General features: G+C 34.6%; 2 protein-coding genes across 12 annotated transcripts; one reads left to right on the top strand and one right to left on the bottom strand.

The window, feature by feature from the left end:
• Positions 1 to 1,480: 1,480 nt before the first annotated feature.
• Positions 1,481 to 7,851, bottom strand: LOC107826466 (small ribosomal subunit protein uS8mz). Its single transcript, XM_016653453.2, has 3 exons — positions 7,604 to 7,851; positions 7,271 to 7,431; positions 1,481 to 1,843 (listed from the first exon to the last, which is right to left on the bottom strand). Exons 1-3 carry the CDS (start codon positions 7,731 to 7,733, stop codon positions 1,745 to 1,747), a joined length of 390 nt encoding a protein of 129 aa, XP_016508939.1. The 5' UTR covers positions 7,734 to 7,851; the 3' UTR covers positions 1,481 to 1,744.
• A 4,425-nt stretch (positions 7,852 to 12,276) lies between these two features.
• Positions 12,277 to 21,567, top strand: LOC107826464 (uncharacterized). Of its 11 annotated transcripts, XR_001657283.2 has the most exons (7): positions 12,277 to 12,457; positions 13,665 to 13,959; positions 14,067 to 14,150; positions 14,232 to 14,264; positions 19,115 to 19,191; positions 20,803 to 20,975; positions 21,101 to 21,567. XR_001657283.2 is itself a non-coding variant. In XM_016653447.2 (6 exons), the coding sequence occupies exons 2-6, from the start codon at positions 13,665 to 13,667 to the stop codon at positions 21,101 to 21,103; spliced, it is 492 nt and encodes a 163-aa protein (XP_016508933.1). In that variant the 5' UTR covers positions 12,277 to 12,457; the 3' UTR covers positions 21,104 to 21,567. The 11 variants fall into 11 exon arrangements, 8 of the variants coding, with proteins under 8 accessions (XP_016508933.1, XP_016508931.1, XP_016508935.1 ...); XM_016653447.2 differs by lacking the exon at positions 20,803 to 20,975; XM_016653445.2 differs by having other exon boundaries at positions 20,803 to 21,567.
• The last annotated feature ends 303 nt before the right edge of the window (positions 21,568 to 21,870 follow it).

The following is a 21,870-nucleotide window of genomic DNA, read 5'->3' as shown; positions in this document are numbered from 1 at the left end:
AGGGGCTGCTGATGTGAATTCAATCCATGTTGTATGCCATTCTTGAAATCTTTATAATGTACTGGGTGGAGTCAAGTGTTCCTTAGGTTGGGTTTATCCTTGCACCACTAATTTGGAGTATTTCATGTTGCACAACCAAAACAGAAAGGGATATCGTGCCAAGCTAACTTATGCATAGTTTAATATGCTTGGGGTTGTTGAGCAAAGCTAATTTTTAAATAGGTTTAATTGTTTAGAGTTTTTTTGTTTTTGTTTCCATGTGGACAGTTAAAATTTCCTGTTAAATGACGTGAAGCATCTATCATGCATGAGGCTATGATGATAAAGGAATAGATAAAGCATAAGCATTATGGATATTGATTTTTATAAAATGGTTTTCTCCTGTCTAAGGACAAGAGTGGGTTGCTCTAGTGATAAGCACCCTCCACTTCCAACCAAGAGGTTGTGAGTTCGAGTCACCCCAAGAGCAAGGTGGGGAAGTTCTTGGAGGGAGGGAGCGAGGGTCTATCAGAAACAGCCTCTCTACCCCATGGTAGGGGTAAGGTCTGTGTACACACTACCCTTCCCAGACTTTACTAGTGAGATTATACTGGGTTGTTGTGGTTTTCTCCTGTACCATGCTGAACTCAGAAGTTTAGATGGACTGATTTCATCTTTGCACCATGAGGAAGTCTTCTAACAGAAGTAACGGTCAGCAACAGTTTCCCTGAGTTTACCATAGCTTCAGAAGCATTCGTATGTAGTGCATGACTCGGACGTAATAGTTTTTGCCATATGATATTGATGGCAAGTTTAAAATATTAAACCTGGAATGGGGAGATGGGGCATATGGAAGTTTCTTTGCTTGTCTACTAGTGTCAAAACATCCAGGTAAGTTGCACAACAATCTAATTAGGTTTGAATTGTATAAGAGGAGGTGGGTAACATACATACCTGAATTTTTCTTTGGGAAGTCTCTAGTGGGAAAAACTTCTGATTAACTCGATAATAACTTCATTTCTTCTTGACTTACATTCTACAGCGGTGAGTCGGTGACTATGTTTGGTCATTCTTAATTGGAGGATTGTATAAATGTTCTTTTGCAGTTAATTTAGTTAATTTACTAGTAGGGATTGCACATGGAGGCAGAAGAGCATTAGTGTAGTCTTGATATCATGTAAAAGAGTAGCTGATAACTGGTGGAAGGCGTCTTTGCGGAGACATCCTATGCTTTCCACTGTTCATGTTTTCCCCTGCTCACGTAACTTGAGTAAGAAATCTTTATGTTTGAGATAGAATGTTAGTTCATGCTAAACACTGCAAACATTTGGTATTGTCGGGATTGGCTGTGACAGTGTAGACACAAAAAGGCTATTTAGTTTTGAATATTTTATCGATTAGTAGGTCCAGCCGTAGTACTGTGTGAGTTGCTTTGTTCATCCTCGAGTAAATTGGCGTTGCAGAACTAGAAAAAAAGTGAGGGGGACTTTTGTCTCATGGGTGAGACATGGAAAATCACGCCAGCTCTCTTATACAGATAAAAATCCAACACGCTACACCCAAATGACATCGAAAGCTCATAAGTATAGCTAAATAGAGGAATTCTAATGTTTACTACGATTCAAAGAAACAAATTTAACAGGAATTCTAATGTTTTATTATTCCCTATTGGCAATAGAAAGGAAAATTCACTTTTCATCTAGGGCGTCGGGAAAGGAAAGCTGCTACATTACTCTTGCCAACTTTGAGCCATGTTTTAACGTGTTCAATAGAAGTAGCCAATAACTTGTCCACCCACATTCTGCCGCTGAGCTTCTTCGTGATCCAAAACTCCATTTGGTGTTGTAATTACAACATATCCCCACTGCATGAAGGGAAGAAATCAATTCCTCAATAGGAAATAAAAAATCAGTAATAAGTTCTTGGTCATAAGTTAGAGAAGCTGGTGAAAAACAACTGGATTTTAGAGTAAATGAACCCTAATAATTTTGAATGTCTGCACAACTTCTTTTCATGGAATTTAAATATGAAAAAACAAAACTAATCATTTAAGGTTTTAATAATTAGGATAAAGCAAAACTACACTGAAGAGCATATAGGATAACAGATTAACAGGGACTAAAAAGGTTTACATGTGTCTAGTGAACTTCAAAGCTCAATGATGGATGTAAGCAAGGAAGCAACGGAGTTATCGAATCGTGTGCGCTTTCCTTATCTTAAAATAAAATTATGTTTGACGGACAAGAAAATAGAGAGATAGAAGAGAATTATAACCATAATATATGCACATGCAACTCAAATTTGGCTCCACGCACACACCACAACATGCAGCTTAAATATATCTTATTTTTAAATCCCTAGGCCCAAATCCCCGAATCTCACCTCAAAAACATGTAATCTAGTTGAAATACTCAATGATAATTCAATATTATTGACCAACAATGGTCACAAGTGACTTACCTCAAGAATTCCCGTGAAATCTCTCTGAAAAATCGCCCCAAACCGTGTGTTTGAAGTCCAAAAATGAGAGAATCTCGGAACCCCTCGTTTTAACACTGCCAGTGTTTTCGCATTTGCGATACACTTGGCTCTCGCAGATGCGAGGTCTTCGACACTTCTGCCGACAACAGTCTGCTTCCGCGAAACAGCTGCCCCTTTCCGCGGTCGAACCCTTCGCAGGTGCGATCCGCGACCATTGCCCCTTTCCTAATGTACGTAGTATTAGAATTCTATTCACCTACCATGAAGTTGTTGGTAAATGTTCTTCTGTCCAAAAAATTAATCTAATAACAACCTATTAAATGCCATTAAATTTTAACATTATAGAAGTGAGGATTTCAACTATAAATATGCAACGATTGTTTTCATCCTTTTCATAGCAAAACTAAAATGAAGTTGTTGGTAACTTGCATTGCACTGTTTTTTAGTTTCACTACGGTCCCCCAGCAAGTAATTTCTCAATCGACCACCTATGATAATATGCAGATCGTATTACAATGGGCACCCACATTCTGTGGGAGGAATAACTGCAACAATCGTGTTCCGTCAAGTTTCACCTTGCATGGCCTTTAGCCCGCAAACAGTACTGGATATAGTCTAAAATGTCCTCCACCTCCACACGATACTAGCGTGGTTAGTATATATGTTCTTGAAAATACTTATTAGCATATATAGTTGTTGTTTTTTGATGATTAGTACTAGTATATACTCCCTCCGTTTCAATTTATGTGAACCCATTTGACTGAGCACGGAGTTTAAGAAAAGAGAGAAGACTTTTGAACTTGTGGTGTAAAATGAGGCACATATATTTTGTGTGGCTATAAATCATTGCATAAAGGTAAATTGTTTCCAAATAAGGAAAGAGATCATTCTTTTTGGCACGGACTAAAAAGAAAATAGGTTCACATAAATTGAAACGGAGGGAGTATATTTTTTAACATATATAGAATTCTGCTACCTGGGAGACTGAGCGGGAGATGCGGAGCAAATATCCACACCTATTTGAGACTTCGGGTATGATTCTAAACCCGTTCGAGGACGAACGTTTGTTTAAGAGGGAGAATGTAACGACCCAGCCGGTCGTTTTGAGTATTACAGCCCCGTTTCCCCATTTACTGAATATTTTATGCTCAATTGCGATTATGTGATTTGTCGGGAAAGTTTCGGAATGAATTGAAACACTTAGTTCCAAGATTTAAAGCTTAATTTGAAATAGTTGACCGGATATTGACTTATGTGTAAACGACCCCGGAATAGAGTTTTGATGATTCCAATAGCTCTGTATGATGATTTTGGTCTTAGGAGTGTGTCCGGAAAATTATTTGGAAGTCCGTAGTTAAATTACACTTGAAATGGCGAAAATAGGAATTTGGAAGTTTGACCGGGAGTTGACTTTTTGATATCGGGGTCAGAATCCGATTCTGGAAGTTGGAATAGATCCATTATGTCATTTATGACTTGTGTACAAAATTTGAGGTCAATCGGACTTGATTTGATAGGTTTCGGCATCGAAAGTAGAAGTTGGAATTCGTTAGTTTTCATTAGGCTTGAATTGGGGTGTGATTCATGGTTTTAGCGCTGTTTGATGTGATTTGAGGCTTCGACTAAGTTCGTATGATGTTTTGGGACTTATTGGTATAATTGGTTGAGGTCCCGGGAGCCTCAGGTGAGTTTCGGATGGCTAACGGATCGAAATTTGGACTTAGAACAATTCTGAAAATTTTTCCGATTCTGGTGCAATCGCACCTGCGATGGAATTGGTCACAGGTGCGCGACCGCAGAAGCGACACAATGGTCGCAGATGCAGCTTGGGCTAAGGAGGGCAGTGGTCACAGAAGCGGGCAGGTGGACCGCAGAAGCGAATCGCACCTGCGAAGGTTCGACCGCAGAAGCAGAAAAAGGAAAGGGGCAGTTGTTTCGCAAAAGCGGACAGCTTCTTCGCAGAAGCGAGTTCACAGAAGCGTCGAAGACCTCGCATCTACGCTCTCGCAGATGCGGCCAAGTGTATCGCAGATGTGAAAACACTAGCAGTGTTAAAACGAGGGGTTCCGAGATTCTTTCTCATTTTTGGACTTCAAACACACGGTTTGGGGCGATTTTTCGGAGGGATTTCACGGGAATTATTGAGGTAAGTCACTTGTGACCATTGTTAGTCAATAATATTGAATTATCATTGAGTATTTCGACTAGATTACGTGTTTTTAAGGTGAAATTCGAGGATTTGGGCCTAGGGATTTGAAAATAAGATTTGAGGATTTGAAGATCGAGTTGATGTCGGAATATTGAATGCAAATTTGAACTTTTAGACATGTTCTCGAAGATGTTTGATAGAAAACTATTGAGGGTATTATAATATTGGACAATGGCGCTGCAAACCCAGGTGGCATGTCTAATTGAGAGCTTTTTCTGGTCAAAGATACTTCCTTCTGCATCAATGTCCCACGATAGTAAGATGGCTCAAAATGGTTCTTTTGGAACAGAAAACGATAGCGGAAATTTAGAGCCCGTTTGGACATAAGAAATTTTTTTCTTTTTTCCAAAAAATTCACTTTTTCCCGAAATCAGCGTTTGTTAATTTATTTTCACTTAAAGATGCATTTTGGAATTTTTCGAAATTTTGAAAAACTCCAAAAAACTGTTTTTCAAAATTCACTCAGATTACTCACAAAACTTCAAAAACAACCCAAAATTATATTCATGTCCAAACACAACTCTAATTTTCAAATACCATTTTCACTTGAAATTTTTTTTTACTTTTTTTTGGAATTTTACAATTCTTATGTCCAAACGCCCACGTAGTGTCTACAGACAGAAAAATGGCTGAAAATGGTTATATTTGGATACAAAAAATAATAAAGAGGTTAGTCTGAAGGGAGAAAAGTGACAACAATTGTGGATACTCTTTTCACAGTTCTTGCTAGAGAAGAAACTCAAAGAAAGAGCAGCAGGCTGAGAAGTAACTAGCGAGTGTGGTAAATGGATAGATATATAGTAGTGCTGGTTGGAGTGCAGAGGATAGTATATTCAGAAACTCGTAAAGAACGAGCGGAAATAAATGCCTGGAAGATGTAGTTGTTTGATCTGTTGGTTGGACAAATTGGGCCTAAAGCAAGTGCAGCAGAGACATACATTGGCCCAGCCGTGCCTCGATATATCATATGCAAAAGAACTGCATGATAAAACAGGAAACACCGCCTTAGTTCAACTGCAATTATTTGTAGCACGTGATTGACAGATCTACAAAGGTAAGTGAGTCGACTCTTCTCCAGATCTCAGAAGTCCATGAAACTGCAAAGCTCTGAGTTTCCTTCGGCTAATGAGAATTTCTTAATATGACAACTATTACCGACCTCTTCCTCAGAGCAGCTTTTTATAGAAATATGGAAACAATTCATTCACAAAAAAAAAATTATAAATATGTAATTATGTCTACCTGTAACTACAAATTTTCGAGCTTCCTTCAGGTACAAGAATTTACCATATAAGTAGAAATTTAATCCCCAGCCCCTCCCAACAGGGCAGATTTTTAAACTTCCATTTACAAAAGTACTAAGCAAACATTTCACGAAAAAAGTCAGAATCAGGGAGCAAGAACCAAGAGCAGCTTGTTTCCAGAGCTAATGGTGTAAGCGCCTATGGAGGGAAAATAACTAAATATACATTTGTACTTAACACATAGTAAAACAAGAAATCAAAGGGTACAACCTTCTCTATTTGCACCTTAAACTATGATCAAGATGAGATATTATAGTATATGATATAGATCCACATATTACATGAATACCATACCTAAAATGTTTGAGAAGAACATAGGAAGCTTCACTTGCTGGTTAGAGAAGCTACTATTGCAACTCAAAATGAATATCCTCTCGTCCAGGCCGGACAGCCATCATGGGAGGTACACTTTTTCAGAAGAAGTGCTCAAAATTGGGAATCTGATGAGGTGGAAAGATTCTTTCACAAACTTTACAACTTTACGCAATATGGAGAGGAAGATAACATGATAAAGAAAGGATCCCTCTCGAGCTTTTGGGTGAAGTCGCACAGCATTTTATGTTCAGTGGAAGCGATTCAAGACTCATCTGATCACCTATATGAAAAATTAAGGCTCCTAAAATTGTTGCATCTTTTTGGTGCCATTGAGCAATCTTAACAGCTGAAAAGTTGAGTAGGAGGATATGTATATTGCTAGTTGATGTTGTGTGTGCAAAAGCCATGGTGAGGATGTGGATCATCTTTTACTACATTGTGGCTTCATATTGGGCTTGTGGGCTATGCTATTCTCCACTTTCAATGTACAACATGAACTATCTTAAAACGCCTCTATCAATAGTTTTCGAATGAAGCTTACCACTGTGCCCCGTTTGTACATTTAGTTTTCAAAAATGTAAGAACACAAAAACCCAATAGGATTAATTTAAATTGGGAGAAATTTTAGAGAAAAATGATTTTACTGATAAAGTGATTAAGGAGAAAGACATGTAAGCATAGGAAACATAAACAAAATGTAGGAAATACTCAGAAATGGGAGAATGGTCCAAGACCTAACATATTCAAACAGAGAAAAAACTACAAAGCAGAGGCGAACAGATTAGCATTTGGCTAACAAAGCAATCAAAAAGAGAAATGATATAAAATAGGAATTACATCATACAAAGCAAAGCCTTCAATGGTGCAACTCATAATTCAGAACTCAACAATGAATCAGCTCAGGTTTGATGGCTTGCTTATAACTGATGAGAGCTCAATAGCATGAACAAAAAAGAACCTTACTAAGGGGGAGATCACAAACCTGACGAGTTGGTAGCGCGCGTGTTTTATATTGCTCAATGCTTGCAGCCTTGATATCCTGCCTATAAGTGAGAGCTCGACAATCATTGACCCTTCCAAGCAGTTGAACAGTTATCTTACCAACTCTGTGAGGATCATGTACTTGAAAGTCCTTAATATAACCTGAAAAATGTAATTACAAATTTAATATAAGCAGCCCAGCGAAACCTAAAATCCTTATTTGATTTCTCTCAAATTGGAGGAAGCATCTCAAAAAGGGAATTTTATACCAAAACTTATTGAATGTTTTAGAGCTCAAAACTAGAAGTGTGAAAGAGAATCGTTAAGTAAATACCTCGATATTTCATGATTTGGAGGAAATTAGAAATAACATTAGAGACGGGTTTGAGCTCAGCAGAAGCAAAGCCTCTCTTTTCTGCATTCACGATTGTCCTCAATGCGTCATTCAATATTCTCCTCCCCATTTTCACTATACTGTTTCTTCTCCGGCAACTGTAAAAGTTCCACTTCCAATCTCGACCTTCAACAGCTAAAAGCCTAAAACCCTTGCACAAAACCTGCTTCGGCCATTTTCATTGGTATGACCCGAGAGATACTAATTGTATTTTGATTGGGCCGTGATGGAAAATGGGCTAAGAAAAGAACCCATTGGATAGTTGATTCTCGAAATTGTCAGGTCCATCTAGAAATGATGAATAGAACCCATTTTGTAGATTGGGTAGATTCAACTCCCCCCCCTTTGTTTTTTTTCTTTGTTTTTTCAATCTTGCCGGCTTCTTTGCTTTTTTCTTTTCAGTGAAATACCATTTTAGGGGATTTCAATCATTAATTACATCTTTATTCGTAAATAATAGGATATTCCCTATATATATATATATATATATATATATATATATATACTAGATAGGGGTGTACGTGGACCGGGTTGGTTCGGTTTTATTAAAACCAAACCAAACCAACAGGGGCGGCCCAAGAAGATTGGTGGCCTAAAGCCAATTTTTAATTTGGGGCCTTTCAGAAGGAAAAAAAATTTATTATAACATCGATGATTCATTCCGATATTCCTACACATAGAACAACATAATTTAGCGCAATTGTCGCACAATAACTCACTTAAACCAACAAAATATAGGGCGAGTAATGTGCTAAAAGTATAAAATTTTGGCCTAACATCAGTTGTTAATAGTTTCTTTTATAAATAATTTAGTCTCTCCTAAGATATTGTTGATCTTAGATAATAAAACCAAATTCATATAGATACCTTACTAATGATGTCACTCGAAAAATTTAAATAATGAAAAGTTTTATATTTGTGACAAGGGTTTAGGGGGAGTGATTCTCTTTCTGTATTTTTTGCTCAAACGTTTACATCACTACTAAATTAAAAGTTATCTTGAATTTTTATAAAATATTTTATTTTTTATTTTAACATACCCAATATATTTAGACTCTGCCTCTAAAGATTGTTGTGAGATGTATTTGATCCAACTTACCTTAATTAAATATATTGGGTTCGAGTTCTGTGGTTAAAAAAAATCCCGTTAAAACGTGTTCTCTCTTTTACTAGGTATTACGCGGTACAAATCTAGATTAGTCGGGGTCTCAATACAAATACGAGTAGAAAAACAAAAGAAAAATTTAGGGCCCTCAAAATTTGGGGCCTAAAGCCTTTGCTTTAGTGACTTTACTGTTGAGCCGCCCCTGCAAACCAACTATATCGGTTTGGATTGGTTCGATTTTGTCGGATTTTTCGGGATTTTTTTTTACATGAATAATATGTCAATCCTACTTTGTTAAATTTTTGATAAGTAAATATATGTTTAATAAAAATTAAAAAAATTGACAAACATATGATCTATTAAAATATTCTTATGGGAGAATTTTCTTAGTAACACATGATAATATTTTTTTAGTTGTGTGATAATAAATTTTCGTTGATGTAGACTTTCAAAGCTAACCGAATTTAATAATTAAATATAAAAAATAATACGATACCTAAATAATAATGTATGTTCTATTTAATTTTTAATTGTCAAAATACAACTTCAGATTCGAAAAAGATATAAGAACCTAATAGATCTTGACATATGAATATGAAAAAATAAAAAGGTTGACGCATTTCAATAACACTTGATAAGAAAGTGATCATACAACACATTATTTAAAGTTAATAAAAATGGAGCACTTCATATTTTATTAAATATTACTTCCCATAAGAGAATCCCAAATATCTATAAAAATTATTTAAAGAAAATTCTATATAAAGCCTTATAAGTATATATAAAAATTATATATTTATATGTCGGGTTGGTTCAGATTTTTTTATTCAATACCAAACCAAACCAAATCAAATCTCGTCGAGTTTTTTAATAGGTTTGGTTTGACTTTTTGGTTTGGTGCGATTTTCCGGTTCGCTTTGTACACCCCTAATACTAGATACCGTTGGCCCGTGCACGGGCCCAACAACTTATAACACTATCTTTGAGTTAAAATATTTTGAGCAAGTCACACAGTTGGGTGATTATCAAATATAATTATATTTGCTAGTCAAATACATACAAAAATATATTAATTATGAGGGATTTGCATCGATACCTAGCTTTTGGGTCACATTTTAACTTATACCCGCTTTGCAAAAAAAATTGCAAGCGTACCCACTTTTCGGGTAACTTCAGACATATGGGCATGAAGTAGCAAAAATTTATATCTGAAGTTTGAATTTCAAAATGTTTTGCCTGAAATGTAGCCTTATCAAAGCAAAACTTTAGATATTTTTGCCTAAAGTTTGGCCTGACTTTCAAAAGCAATCACGCAAACTTCAGTTCATAGTGCAATGGCAAACTTCAGTTCAATAAAACTACAACATGTTTTGGCTGAAATTTTTGTTTTGTAATTGCTAAACTTTAGCATTCTAGGAGCTGAAATTTTATTTTGTAATTATTGAACTTCAGCATTCTATGAGCTGAAGTTTTGTTTTGTAATTGCTGAACTTCAGCATTCTAGGAGTTGAAGTTTTGTTTTGTAATTGCTGAACTTCAGCATTCTAGGAGCTGAAGTTTTGTTTTGTATTTGCTGAACTTCATCATTCTAGGAGCTGAAGTTTTTGTTTTATATTTGCTAAACTTCAGTAGTCTTAGAGCTGAAGTTGTGTTCTACATTTCTTTAGATGGCTTTAAAATATAACTTAAGCCAAATTGTGCTGAAGTTTTAACTAATTTTTTTGATAATGTTTTGAAGTTATTTTTTCTATCTTTTATTTTTCAGTCCCGCAGCCCTTTTCTGTTGTTTTTCCTGCGGATGATATCATAAAGCATGGGGTAAGCTAATTCCAAGAGATCGCGAGAGCAACTATTGTGTATAACAAATTTTACATGCATGTGCCATTCTTGTGGCAGATTACTTGGAAGAGAGAACATGTATTAGTCCGTTGATGTTGTATGTTTAAGAAGGATGGATCAGGGAAAAATACAAATCACACATACTTTAACCAGCTTGTGGAGTTTTATTTACTCGTCCTTCAACATAGAATATGGTAGTTGATAAGATTTAATAAAAACTTTACAAATCCAATCAATAATACTTATACAAAATCTCATGTGTTTGAGAGAGAAAAGAAGAAGAGGAAAAGAAGGGGAGGAAGAAAGAAGCGCATAGGTCAGGAGGAAGAAAAAGAGGCGTCTGAATTTGTCAAAATTAGGGTATAAATTAAAGAATTTTAAAAATATGGGTATAGGATAAATTAGGACGCCTCGTACAATTTTTACATTAATTATATATAAAATATGTATATTTTATATTAATATTCAAAAAAAATATATTTGTCAGCTATCACTTTTTAGAGTGGCTATACTATATAGTTTTTCTAAATATTTTCAGTCTTTTTATCCCTTCGAGATCATAATACGTAAAGTCTGTGTTACATATTTTTTGTTTCTTCTTCATCCTCTTTATTTCTCTTTACTCATTTTTTAGAACAGATTTTAGATGTAGCTTTGGGTTTTCATCCGATTTTTTTGTCTTCTTCTTCTTCTTCTTCTTCTTCTTCTTCTTCTTCTTCTTCTTCTTCTTCTTCTTCTTCTTCTTCTTCTTCTTCTTCTTCTTCTTCTTCTTCTTCTTCTTCTTCTTGCATAAAAGCCCTAATTTTATCAAGAGACCTTTTAGAACGCATTTTTCTTAACTTCCTTTAAGACTTTTTAAAATTCACATCTTCGTGAGGATGGACAACAATGTTGGTTGAGGATTAACAATAATGGCTACAAAAATGATATTAACACTAAAATTAAATTTTATTTTTTACTCATATTTAACGACACATAATTTTTTATTAATATGTGTAGTGTCTCTTGGCAAACTTTTTAGTGTTATAGGAGAGTTATATATAATATTGAGTCGGGGTGTTTTAGCTATGGAAAGTTATAATACATGAGAATAATAGAAATACCGGAATAGTTCAAATATGATACTCAAAACAGGTGATATACAGTTTGTGAGGTTTTTAAATTATGAAGCATTTTGGGTTAAGTTTTGATCTTTCTAAGTTGTTTTCAGCTTTAAGCATTATATATATTGATGTGCAACAAATATGATAGTTTCAACATATAGACCAAATATGTTGAAACTTAATCCAGGATTCGTGCAATGGATGAGCTCTCCCTCTTCTTGTTTGACATATATAGTGAGTGGTTAATGAAAATGAGACTTATTTTCTTGACTTACAAGTACAATCTCAAGTATAGGACCAATATTAGTACTAATCCATCTCCAATTACAGATGTTGCCACATGAAGTTGCTGGAACCATTGCCCTCTATATGGTTTCTGTAAATAGAGTCTAAAGTAAAATTACAGCTCAGTTAATAGGTTACACATGTAATTAAATGATTATATGAAAAATGTTTAGGTGGAACCCACTTCTATCATAATTATGTAGTACGTGTGCAATTCAAAGTTTGATGGGCCCTTTTTGGTCATTTCATGTAGCACAATTTTAATACGTGCTAACTCTACAATGTCCTGCACGTGAAATCTGCCTACAACTTGAGGTTGAGAAGGACAAGTGACCGCTTCAATTTTTATCTAATTGTTTGCTCTGCTTTTCTCTTCCTTGTACTCTGTTTTTCACGGACCGTAAATATCATCGAATACCTTTGTTTCTTTGTTCGATCTCTGACCCTCCGGCCAAATTACTTGTACGTTTCTCTTTCATCCACTGAATTATAGTTGTTTAGATTACGAATTTTTAATATTTAGTTAGTAAATTTCTGAATATTATGTATTTTGAAGAAGATGAAATGTTTATCAAGGTCATTTATTTCGGTCATTTAGCAAATCTTTTGTAGTGATCTAATCGCATGATTTTTATTCCAGAGTTAGATGGGATTCTGAATTACTGTATTTTCAAAATTGTAAGATCTCAATTTACTTTCTTTTTTTCATATGTGTTTGAATTGAATCTGAAAATAGAGTGAAAGGAACAGTCATTTAGGTTTGCATATTTGCTCAAGTTCCAAGGATTTAAGCCTATGAATTTCACTTACCATGGCAAACGCATTAACATTTGTTTTTTCTCTCCATTACCAAATTTTTTTTGAATATATTTAATCAAGTTTTCAGTTCTTTCTGTATTAAGTTTTACTGGATCATTGAGTTTAACATTTCAAGACTGAGTTTGATGAGGCTGATAGGATGTTTGCTATCAGATGTTGTATGTGTTATAAAATATAAGTCAATCAGAGGCGGACCTAGGATTTGAGCGTCGCCGGTGCACCATTATCTTTGACATAGATATGTCAATTACTAGCGATCTGCACATATGAGGCGTTGCAGTGTTTTGACGATGACAACGATATTTTCTGCTTCCTTCCCTATTCAATCTGTCCTGTTCCTTTTGCTTCAACTTCTGCGCTGCTTGTTTTGTTTTCTGTCAGTTTATTTGGTAATAACTGGGGGTTTTGGGTTTTGACATATCTTTTATGGCCTATGTGTATTTGAGACGAATTCTTCTGCTATTTCCATAATTCATAGACTGTTTTGGCATATATTTTTTGTAATTAATTTTTGCCTTCCTAAACGATCAACTTGGTGGTTAAATACACGTACACCAAACAGGAAGAAAAAGAAAAACTAATAACACATCAGGTATATTAGAGGCTCACTTAAAGTGATGGGTTTCATATACTGTAGGAATGTTCGAATATTTGATGCTACTTTGTCTGCTCTGGGTCTCCGCTTATATATTGTCTTTAGGGATATTTGTGTTCTTTTTTACTTTCTTCATTTTGCAATGCATTTTACAATACATTTTTGCTCATTAGTCATTACTGATGGTCAGATTAATTGCTTTTTGATTTGTATTAGAGATGTCATGTTAAAAATGTATAAATTATTCAAATACAGATGCCTACTGATAAAAAAGCCACAGCGCCAAGTTGCCGCCTCCAGAAGAGGAAGCGGCATTACTCAGCAGAAAGAGCTTCTAAAATCAAGCTCAGGAGACATGATGTGTATACAAATCAGTCAGCTGATAAAAAAGAAATACTTTTATCACAACGACGATCGAAAAATATTGAGTCGACAAGCCAAGGTCTCTTGGTTGAACATACTGAAGTAGCATCATCTTCTGAAGCTGCTGTTGAGTTACCTAGACAGAGAATACTAACTATAGGGGAATCATGTTGCCTTGCTGAAAAAGGTTAGGAAACAAAATATAACTCTACGTATATAGAACTCTGGATGTTGTTTTTGGGATTTTACCTAGATATGTATTGTTAATGTTAACATGTGTTCGCTTCTATGTAGCCGATAAATCCTGCGCGGACGACACAACAGTTTGTTCTAACAAAGGGAAGAATATAATTGGCTCCTATTCTGTATTCGAATATGGTTAGTAACTATTAAAATGCAGTTCCAATTTTTATTCACTTGAAATATTTCATATATCAGTTATAATAATTTGCATATTAGGTTCCACATCAAATACAGTCGTCATAAAAAGAGGTTTGTCTTGGTCTACTCTTTTAACAATATTAGCCATATATCTTTTCTCAATACTTGTATGATATCCAACAACTTATATACACAGGTTGTAGATCAAAGATAATAGGTTGTTGGAATTTCAAACAGTTGCCCAGTAATGCAACCATTTTGAAAACTGTACCAAACTGTAAATATTGTGGAGCTAAAAGGTTTGAATATGAATCAACAGGATTTTGTTGTAGCAATGGTTCGGCTAAGTTGACGTCATATGAAATGCCCAATGAATTATTAAATCTCTACTTAGGCAATACTGAAAAATGTGAACATTTTCGTACCTACGTTAGACTGTACAATAATATGTTTGCTTTTACTTCACCTGGGGTGAACTATGACAAAGTACTAGCAAAAAGAAACCACGGAATTTACACATTTAGAGTGCATGGTCAAAATGTATCACTTCATAAATGATTTAATTCCGACAAATCGACAATCAAGAAATTCACAGCTGTATTTTTACGATGAGAACACAGAAATATTGAATTGAATGGCTTCCTCGGGTATACTTCGACAATCGATCATTGAGAAGCTAATGGATATACTAAAGATAAATCCTTACTGTATTTTCTTGAAATCTCTGATACATATCCCAGAATTATCAAACTTTTATATTGCGTTAAGATGTGGTTCTGGCTTAGATCAGAGAGTATATAATCTGCCAACTGTGCCAGAAGTAGCAGCATTATGGCTAGAACAAGAAACGAACAACAATATTTCTTCACCGCATATCCGAATTTACACTCACAGTAACAAAAGTCAAATAATAAATTACTATTATGGTTGCTAAGATCTTTTGCAATATCCGCTTTTACTTCCTTACGGTCAAAATGGGTGGTATTGTAGTATCCCAAAAATAGTACAGCATATGAATAAATTGAAAAAACGAGCTTACTATGAGACTGAGCAACTTCCGAGCCTTTATAACATGTGTTCAATTGATGGACTACTTGATATGGAAGCTGATGTTTTGCAAAAAGGAAAACGAAAAAGGAATAATGTTTCTTGTCGTGAATACTACCGTTACAAACTCCAGATGAGAGACAATGAGGAAAATGGAGTTTTACATTCTGGCAGATTATTTCAACAATACTCAGTTGATGAATTCATAAAAGTAGAAACTCAGAGATTAGATTTTGCCTCATTTAACCAAGATTTATTTCGGGTTGATGTATTACAAGGACTTCTGGATATCCTAAGAGTTGGTGAAAGAGAAGCTTCTAAGATAGGAAAACAAAATTTTCTTCCGACAAGTTTTACGGGAGGTCCGAGAGATATGCGCTAGCGTTATATGGATGCTATTGCATTAGTACAACATTTTGGAAAGCCTGATATATTTCTGACCATGACATGCAATCCCTCTTGGCCCAAAATAAAGGAACATTTGCTCACAACAGATGAAACTCAAAATAGGACTGATTTAATTAGTCGAGTGTTCAGAGCAAAAGTAGAAGAGATGAAAACAGATATATTAAAAAGAAAATATTTGGAAAAGTTGCAGCTTTTATATACACTATAGAATTTCAAAAATGCGGTCTTCCACATGCTCATTTTCTTGTTATACTTACTGATGACTACAAATTATTGACGCCCGAGGCTTATGACAAATTTGTTAGTGTTGAGGTGCCTGATCCTGATACGAACTCTTACTTGCATAAGCTTGTTATTAAACACATTATGCATGGGCCTTGTGGTCATTTGAATCCTACAAATTCATGTATGAAAAGAAATGAGTGCAAATTTAAGTACCCCAAGAGCTTTGTTGATGAGACAATGAAAGAAAAGAGAAACAATTTCTTGATAACTCATGGGTTGTTCCTTACAATCCTTATCTGCTCTGTAAATACAATTTCCATATAAATGTAGAGGTTTGCTCCGATATTAAAGTTGTCAAATATATATACAAATATATCTGTAAAGGACATGATAAGATTTTGTTTGGCTTACACGAAGATAACACAAATTTACAAATAGATGAGATAAAAGAGTATCGATCTGCTAGATGGGTGTCAGCTTCGGAAGCTATGTGGTGCTTATTTGTCTTTCCTATTAGCGAAATGACTCCAAGTGTTTATCACCTGCAGTTACATCTTGACGGACTACAGTTTGTCTCTTTAAAAAAACTGACACAATAGACAGTATCGTAAAAAATCCTATGATTAAGAAGACGATGTTGACAGAATGTTTTTTGATGAATGAAACAAACAAAGATGCTAAACAACTTAAATTGTTCTATAAAGATTTTCCACAATACTTCGTATGGTCATCTACCTGTAAAATGTGGACTCGACGACAACGAGGTAATGTTATCGACCGCGTTGTGACGTGTCATCCAACAGAAGGAGAAAGATATTACATTAGATTATTACTAATGAATGTGAGAGCACAAAAATCATATAAAGATCATGTCAGAGGCCGCTTGTTATCAAATGCCATATAGTTTAAGACGTTTATTTGCTACAATATTAGTATACTGCAGTCATGATAATCCAAGAGAACTATGGGAACAATTTGAAGATTTAATGTCCGAAGACTTTAAGAGCCTAGCGAATCTAGGGCCAAAGGATATCCACCTTGTTGTCTTGAATCACATCAATGACATACTACATTCTATGGGACGTGATATTAATGAGTTCAACCTTATTTCAGAAATGATCACATCTTCAAAAATAGCAAATGAAGCAAAGGAAGTGTATTTCGAAAGAAACATCATTGTGAGCGATGAAGATTTATTGTTACATAGAAAATTAAATGCTGAACAAAAAATTGCATGCGACATAATTCTCCAGAGAGTATTTGCCAATAAATCTGGAGCATTTTTCATTGACGGTCCCGGAGGAAGTGGTAAGACATTCTTATATTGTGCCTTATTAGCAACTGTGAGATCTACAGGATTTGTAGCGTTAGCAACAACTTCTGGTGTCGCAGCTTCGATCCTGTCAGGAGGACGAACAACTCATTCACGTTTTAAAATTCCGATTAATATCGATGAAATATTTTCTTGCAATATCAGCAAGCAGAGCTCACTGGCATCTTTAATTCGCGATGCAAAATTGATTGTATGGGATGAAGTATCGATGGTAAAAAAGAATATGATTGAAGCTTTAGACTCTCCTAAAAGATATAGTGGACACAAATGTGCTTTTTGGTGGAAAAATTATTGTATTTGGAGGAGATTTTAGACAAACTCTTCCTGTGGTTCGAAGTGGAAAAAAGGAAGACTTCATTCGGCAAAGCATATTGAACTCCGAAATATGGAATGAGCTTGAAAAACTCCGATTATCAGAAAATATGCGTGCGAAAACTGATCCCTCTTTTTGTGAATATTTGATGAGAATTGGAAATGGAACAGAAAAGAGAAACGCCGATGACAAAATAGAAATTTCGGACATCTTTCATTGTTCCTTATATTACTGAAAAAGAATCGTTGGACCTCTTATTCAACATAATATATCCCGATTTGCATACGTCTTTTCATGATACTTCCTTTTTAACATCTCGTGTTATTTTGACGATAAAAAATGACTTTGTTGATGAATTGAATGATAGACTTAAAACTTTATTTCCTAAAGATGCTAAGACATTTGTTGCCACTGATGAGACTATTGAACCGAATGATCAAAGCCAGTTTGAGGATTTTCTACATTCATTGAACCCTGCTGGTTTGCCTCCTTACAAACTAATCTTGAAAGAAAATTGTCCTATTATATTTTTGCGAAATTTAAATCCTTGTGAAGATTTGTGCAACGGTACACGATTGAGATGCTGTGATTTTAAGAGTCGTGTTATAAGCGCTAAAATTGCGAGTGGTGATTTTAAGAATACACATGTATTTATTCCTAGAATACCGTTGTTATCTTCAGATGATGAGAAATTACCTATCCCATTTAAAAGAACACAATTCCCACTACGCCTGTGTTTCGCTATGACGATAAATAAAGCACAAGGACAAACATTAGATTATGTTGGAATTTATTTACGCGAACCAGTGTTCTCTCATGGCTAATTATATGTTGCTTTATCCAGAGCAAAGAGTTCAAGCTGTATAATATTAATATGATCACCTACGGCAGATAACAATGATGACCAGTCTACATATAACATAGTGTATAATGAAATCATTCAAAAAGCCCTTCTATAACTTTATAGCTTCCTTATTTATATTCCTTATGTGGTATATATTTATCTTGCTGATTGCTGCTTCTCATTCACTTATTCTTAGAAAATGAGGCAACAACTTATAATGTTCTTTTTCTAATTGTTCTACTTATTATTTATTCCAATGGTTTCCTTGGGTATTGAAATAATTTTCCTGCAATTTGGTAGGACGTAAATAAGAGTTGGCTTGTTTACCTGCAAATCATTGTAACACTTTTATTCTTCTGATATAGTTTTTTTATGCGCAGTATGCAGATAAGAATGTTTACATTGTAAAACTCTTCAAGAACCAATCAGTGAAAGCATTAGTGTTAGCAAATTTAAAAATACAACGGGTTATTACATATTTATGTGATTTTGTAACTCTGTAAAGTTGATATGCATGATCCTCACCTCCAGAAAAAATTATGCTTTTAACTCCGCCTGTGTTCAAGTTATACTGTGACATAGCCGGTCCCAAGCCCGGATAAAGGAGGAGGGTTTGTTGTTTATTAGCAATGACACTTGTGTTTTTATTTTTTGATTCGACTGTACTCACTGTGAACTCATTTAAATTTAATTAGTATCTTCATCAGTTCCCTTAGATGGACTGTTTTCCATTTATTAAAAAAGATTTCTGAATCTGTTATATGTTTTCCTCAGTCTTGCTTATCTTTCAGGATATCATAACCAGAAAAGTTGTAGAGACAACAAAGACTATTGCTGTAAATTAATGGGAATGGAGACAACTGATCAGGTAAGTTAAAAATTCTTTATGAGTAACTCATGTTGGTAATAGCTGTAACTTTGCAAGGAAAGTTTTAAGCTCTATTGTTCAAGACTTGTAAAAGAACTTGTGAATGAATTATTAAAAAAAGAAATTGACGAATCGCAATATGACTTCAAAGTGGATAGAAGAATTTTTCTATCGTATGATTTTGCTATTATTGGGAAAAATTGCAATGAGGCAATATCCATATCAAAGACAAATTAACTGGAACCATTGCAAATTGAAACAAGAAATCCTTACCTATATTTTCAAGGTTACATATTTAAATTTGTTCAAGATTTGCAGGCAGACCGATAATTCTCTCATAACATATACTTGTTAATAAAGATTTAAACTCCATAACTCAAGTATTCACATGTAGAATTATTCAATCTCAATTATTCCATGAACCGGCGATTTGCTTTAGGTAAGAAGTGGTTGTTTCTGTATAACACTACAACTGATTACCCACTTGAATATTTTTGATCAATTTAAACTCAAAACGCATTTGATATTCCTTCGTAGAGTGTTCACTGAGAGGAAACAGGAAGACTTGAAATCGATGTTCGATTCGCTAGCTGCACAATCTCAGAGCAGTGGAGAATACATTCTTCATGGTTATTAGTATTTAAATCAGACTTTTCTTTTTTAGAAATATGTTGTTCTTTTTTCATTATTTTAGTATATGATTTTATTGAGTTTTAATTCAGAATGTTTATGTGGGCCTTCCATTAAGCATTAGTTGTGATTGTAATGTCTAGAGATGTCTTGATATATCTGAGGATGAGGGTTGTTTGAGTTGGTGAAAAGAAAAAGTGAACCAAGTGTCAAATTTTGATGATTGAAGAAGAACCCAAGTAGTTAAATAAATATAGCTTGTATCTCTTTCTGATGCACTTCTTTCTCCCAGAAAGAAGACGTGTGATTAAATGTTATCTGTACTTCTATTTGAAGTGAAGAATTTTAAACCTAGCATGAACATTGGCTAACTACATCCTCGCTAAGAAGAAAAAAGGCATACCTTGTTAATTGAAAGTTATAAAGAATGTTATCAAGTTGACAATAAATATTTTATTATCTTTGCCTATTAGTTGAGCGTGAGCACATATAGTGGAGGTTGGATTTTGGATGGAAGTAGGGTTAGATTGAGGAAGATGGGCAGAAAATATGACGATAGCATCATGTACGATCATACATTTTGTTTAAAGCTAATAATGAAGTCATTCCGCCTAATTTGTGGTATTTTATACAACAGTTACATATACTTATCTTTTTGTTCTTTTCGCTAAGTATGTATACTTCGTATGTATACTTCTGAGCTCTTATTGCTACTATGAACAACACAACTCTGACATGCAAATTAGTTACTTTGGCGGTGGAAATTATATGATAATCTGACTTACTGAGTACAATCCTACTCAGATTTCTATACCATAAATCAAATGTGAATTGTATAGATGATTTGTACATTTGGTGTCACTCTGGTCAAAAGTGGTGTGTGATGTCTTGCCGTAAGGTCTTTGTCAACTGTGATGTTTTATTTCCATCTGTATTTTTATTAGAGCATTTATGCTATTTGTCTAATATTTGCCGGTATAGCCAATGAATGCCTTCAGTAATGAAGGACAGCAAACGAGCTTCAGAGTGCTATCATCATGGTGAATGCAAAAAATATTACTGAACCTATTATTAGGGAGAAAATTCTAAAGTATAAATTGAGTCTGCTGAATTTGAAAAACTGACTTTGGAGTCCTTAGCACCTGCTCTCCAAGGTTAGTGATTTCTTAATGGTCATTAATAAACTTAGTTGTTGTGCTGCTTTTATTTTCAGATAGTGTTGCAACTTGCTAGAAATTAAAATTACTGAAGATAATATTTCTTTTGCTGCATGCTTCAGTAGAGGGATGACCTCTTTATCATGATGCTATATTGTGTGATTACTCCCCCGAAGGAGGATGTTTTTGCTTGTGTTGGGACATCAAGGAGTTATATGTTATGCTTCTACAACTTGAGGAGAAGAGAATAAGTGTGACAAAGACTATGCCTTCTTGCAATTGGTGTACAATATGGAAATTAAAAAGAGGAATCTTAGATGTTTTGAAGACAAAGCGGAATCCATCAGCAATATCAAGTTTTAGTTGTTTTTCTGTTGTCCTTTTGGTGCAAGACAGAATGTTTAGAAAGTGGTGTAAATCTAATAGCATTTCATTAGTTCATTTCAGAGTTGGGAATCTGAAAATGTTTTACTGTAGTTGTATATTATTATACACCGGGTGGTTACTGGGCACAACATTCAGAAATATATTAGCTGAATAACCCTGGTGTTTACCTTGGTGATGTTTATTGATGAAATTTATATTTCCACAGAACCTGTAGTAAACTTTTCTTTGCTGCTAACCTATATTATAATAACTTTACTTTTGTTTGACCCACCATTAATAAACTCATTGCTTCTAAAATATTCATACTTTCTAAGGACTTTGTACCTTGATATCAATGATTTGCTACTATATCCTTAACTACCTTGCTACTATTTATTTTGTAGGAATTTACTAGCGATAGATGATCGATCGGCTTTCATTTAAATGACTAGTTTATACAATAATAAATCAAGTCATTTTCTCTATAATCATGTGCAGAGGTGAGTGACATTTTACAATAATATTA

This window comes from Nicotiana tabacum, chromosome 4, assembly GCF_000715075.1.
Source record: "Nicotiana tabacum cultivar K326 chromosome 4, ASM71507v2, whole genome shotgun sequence".
Taxonomy (NCBI): Eukaryota; Viridiplantae; Streptophyta; class Magnoliopsida; order Solanales; family Solanaceae; genus Nicotiana; species Nicotiana tabacum.
Note: the sequence above shows the minus strand (reverse complement) of the source record. Positions and strands in the feature narration are given on the sequence as shown.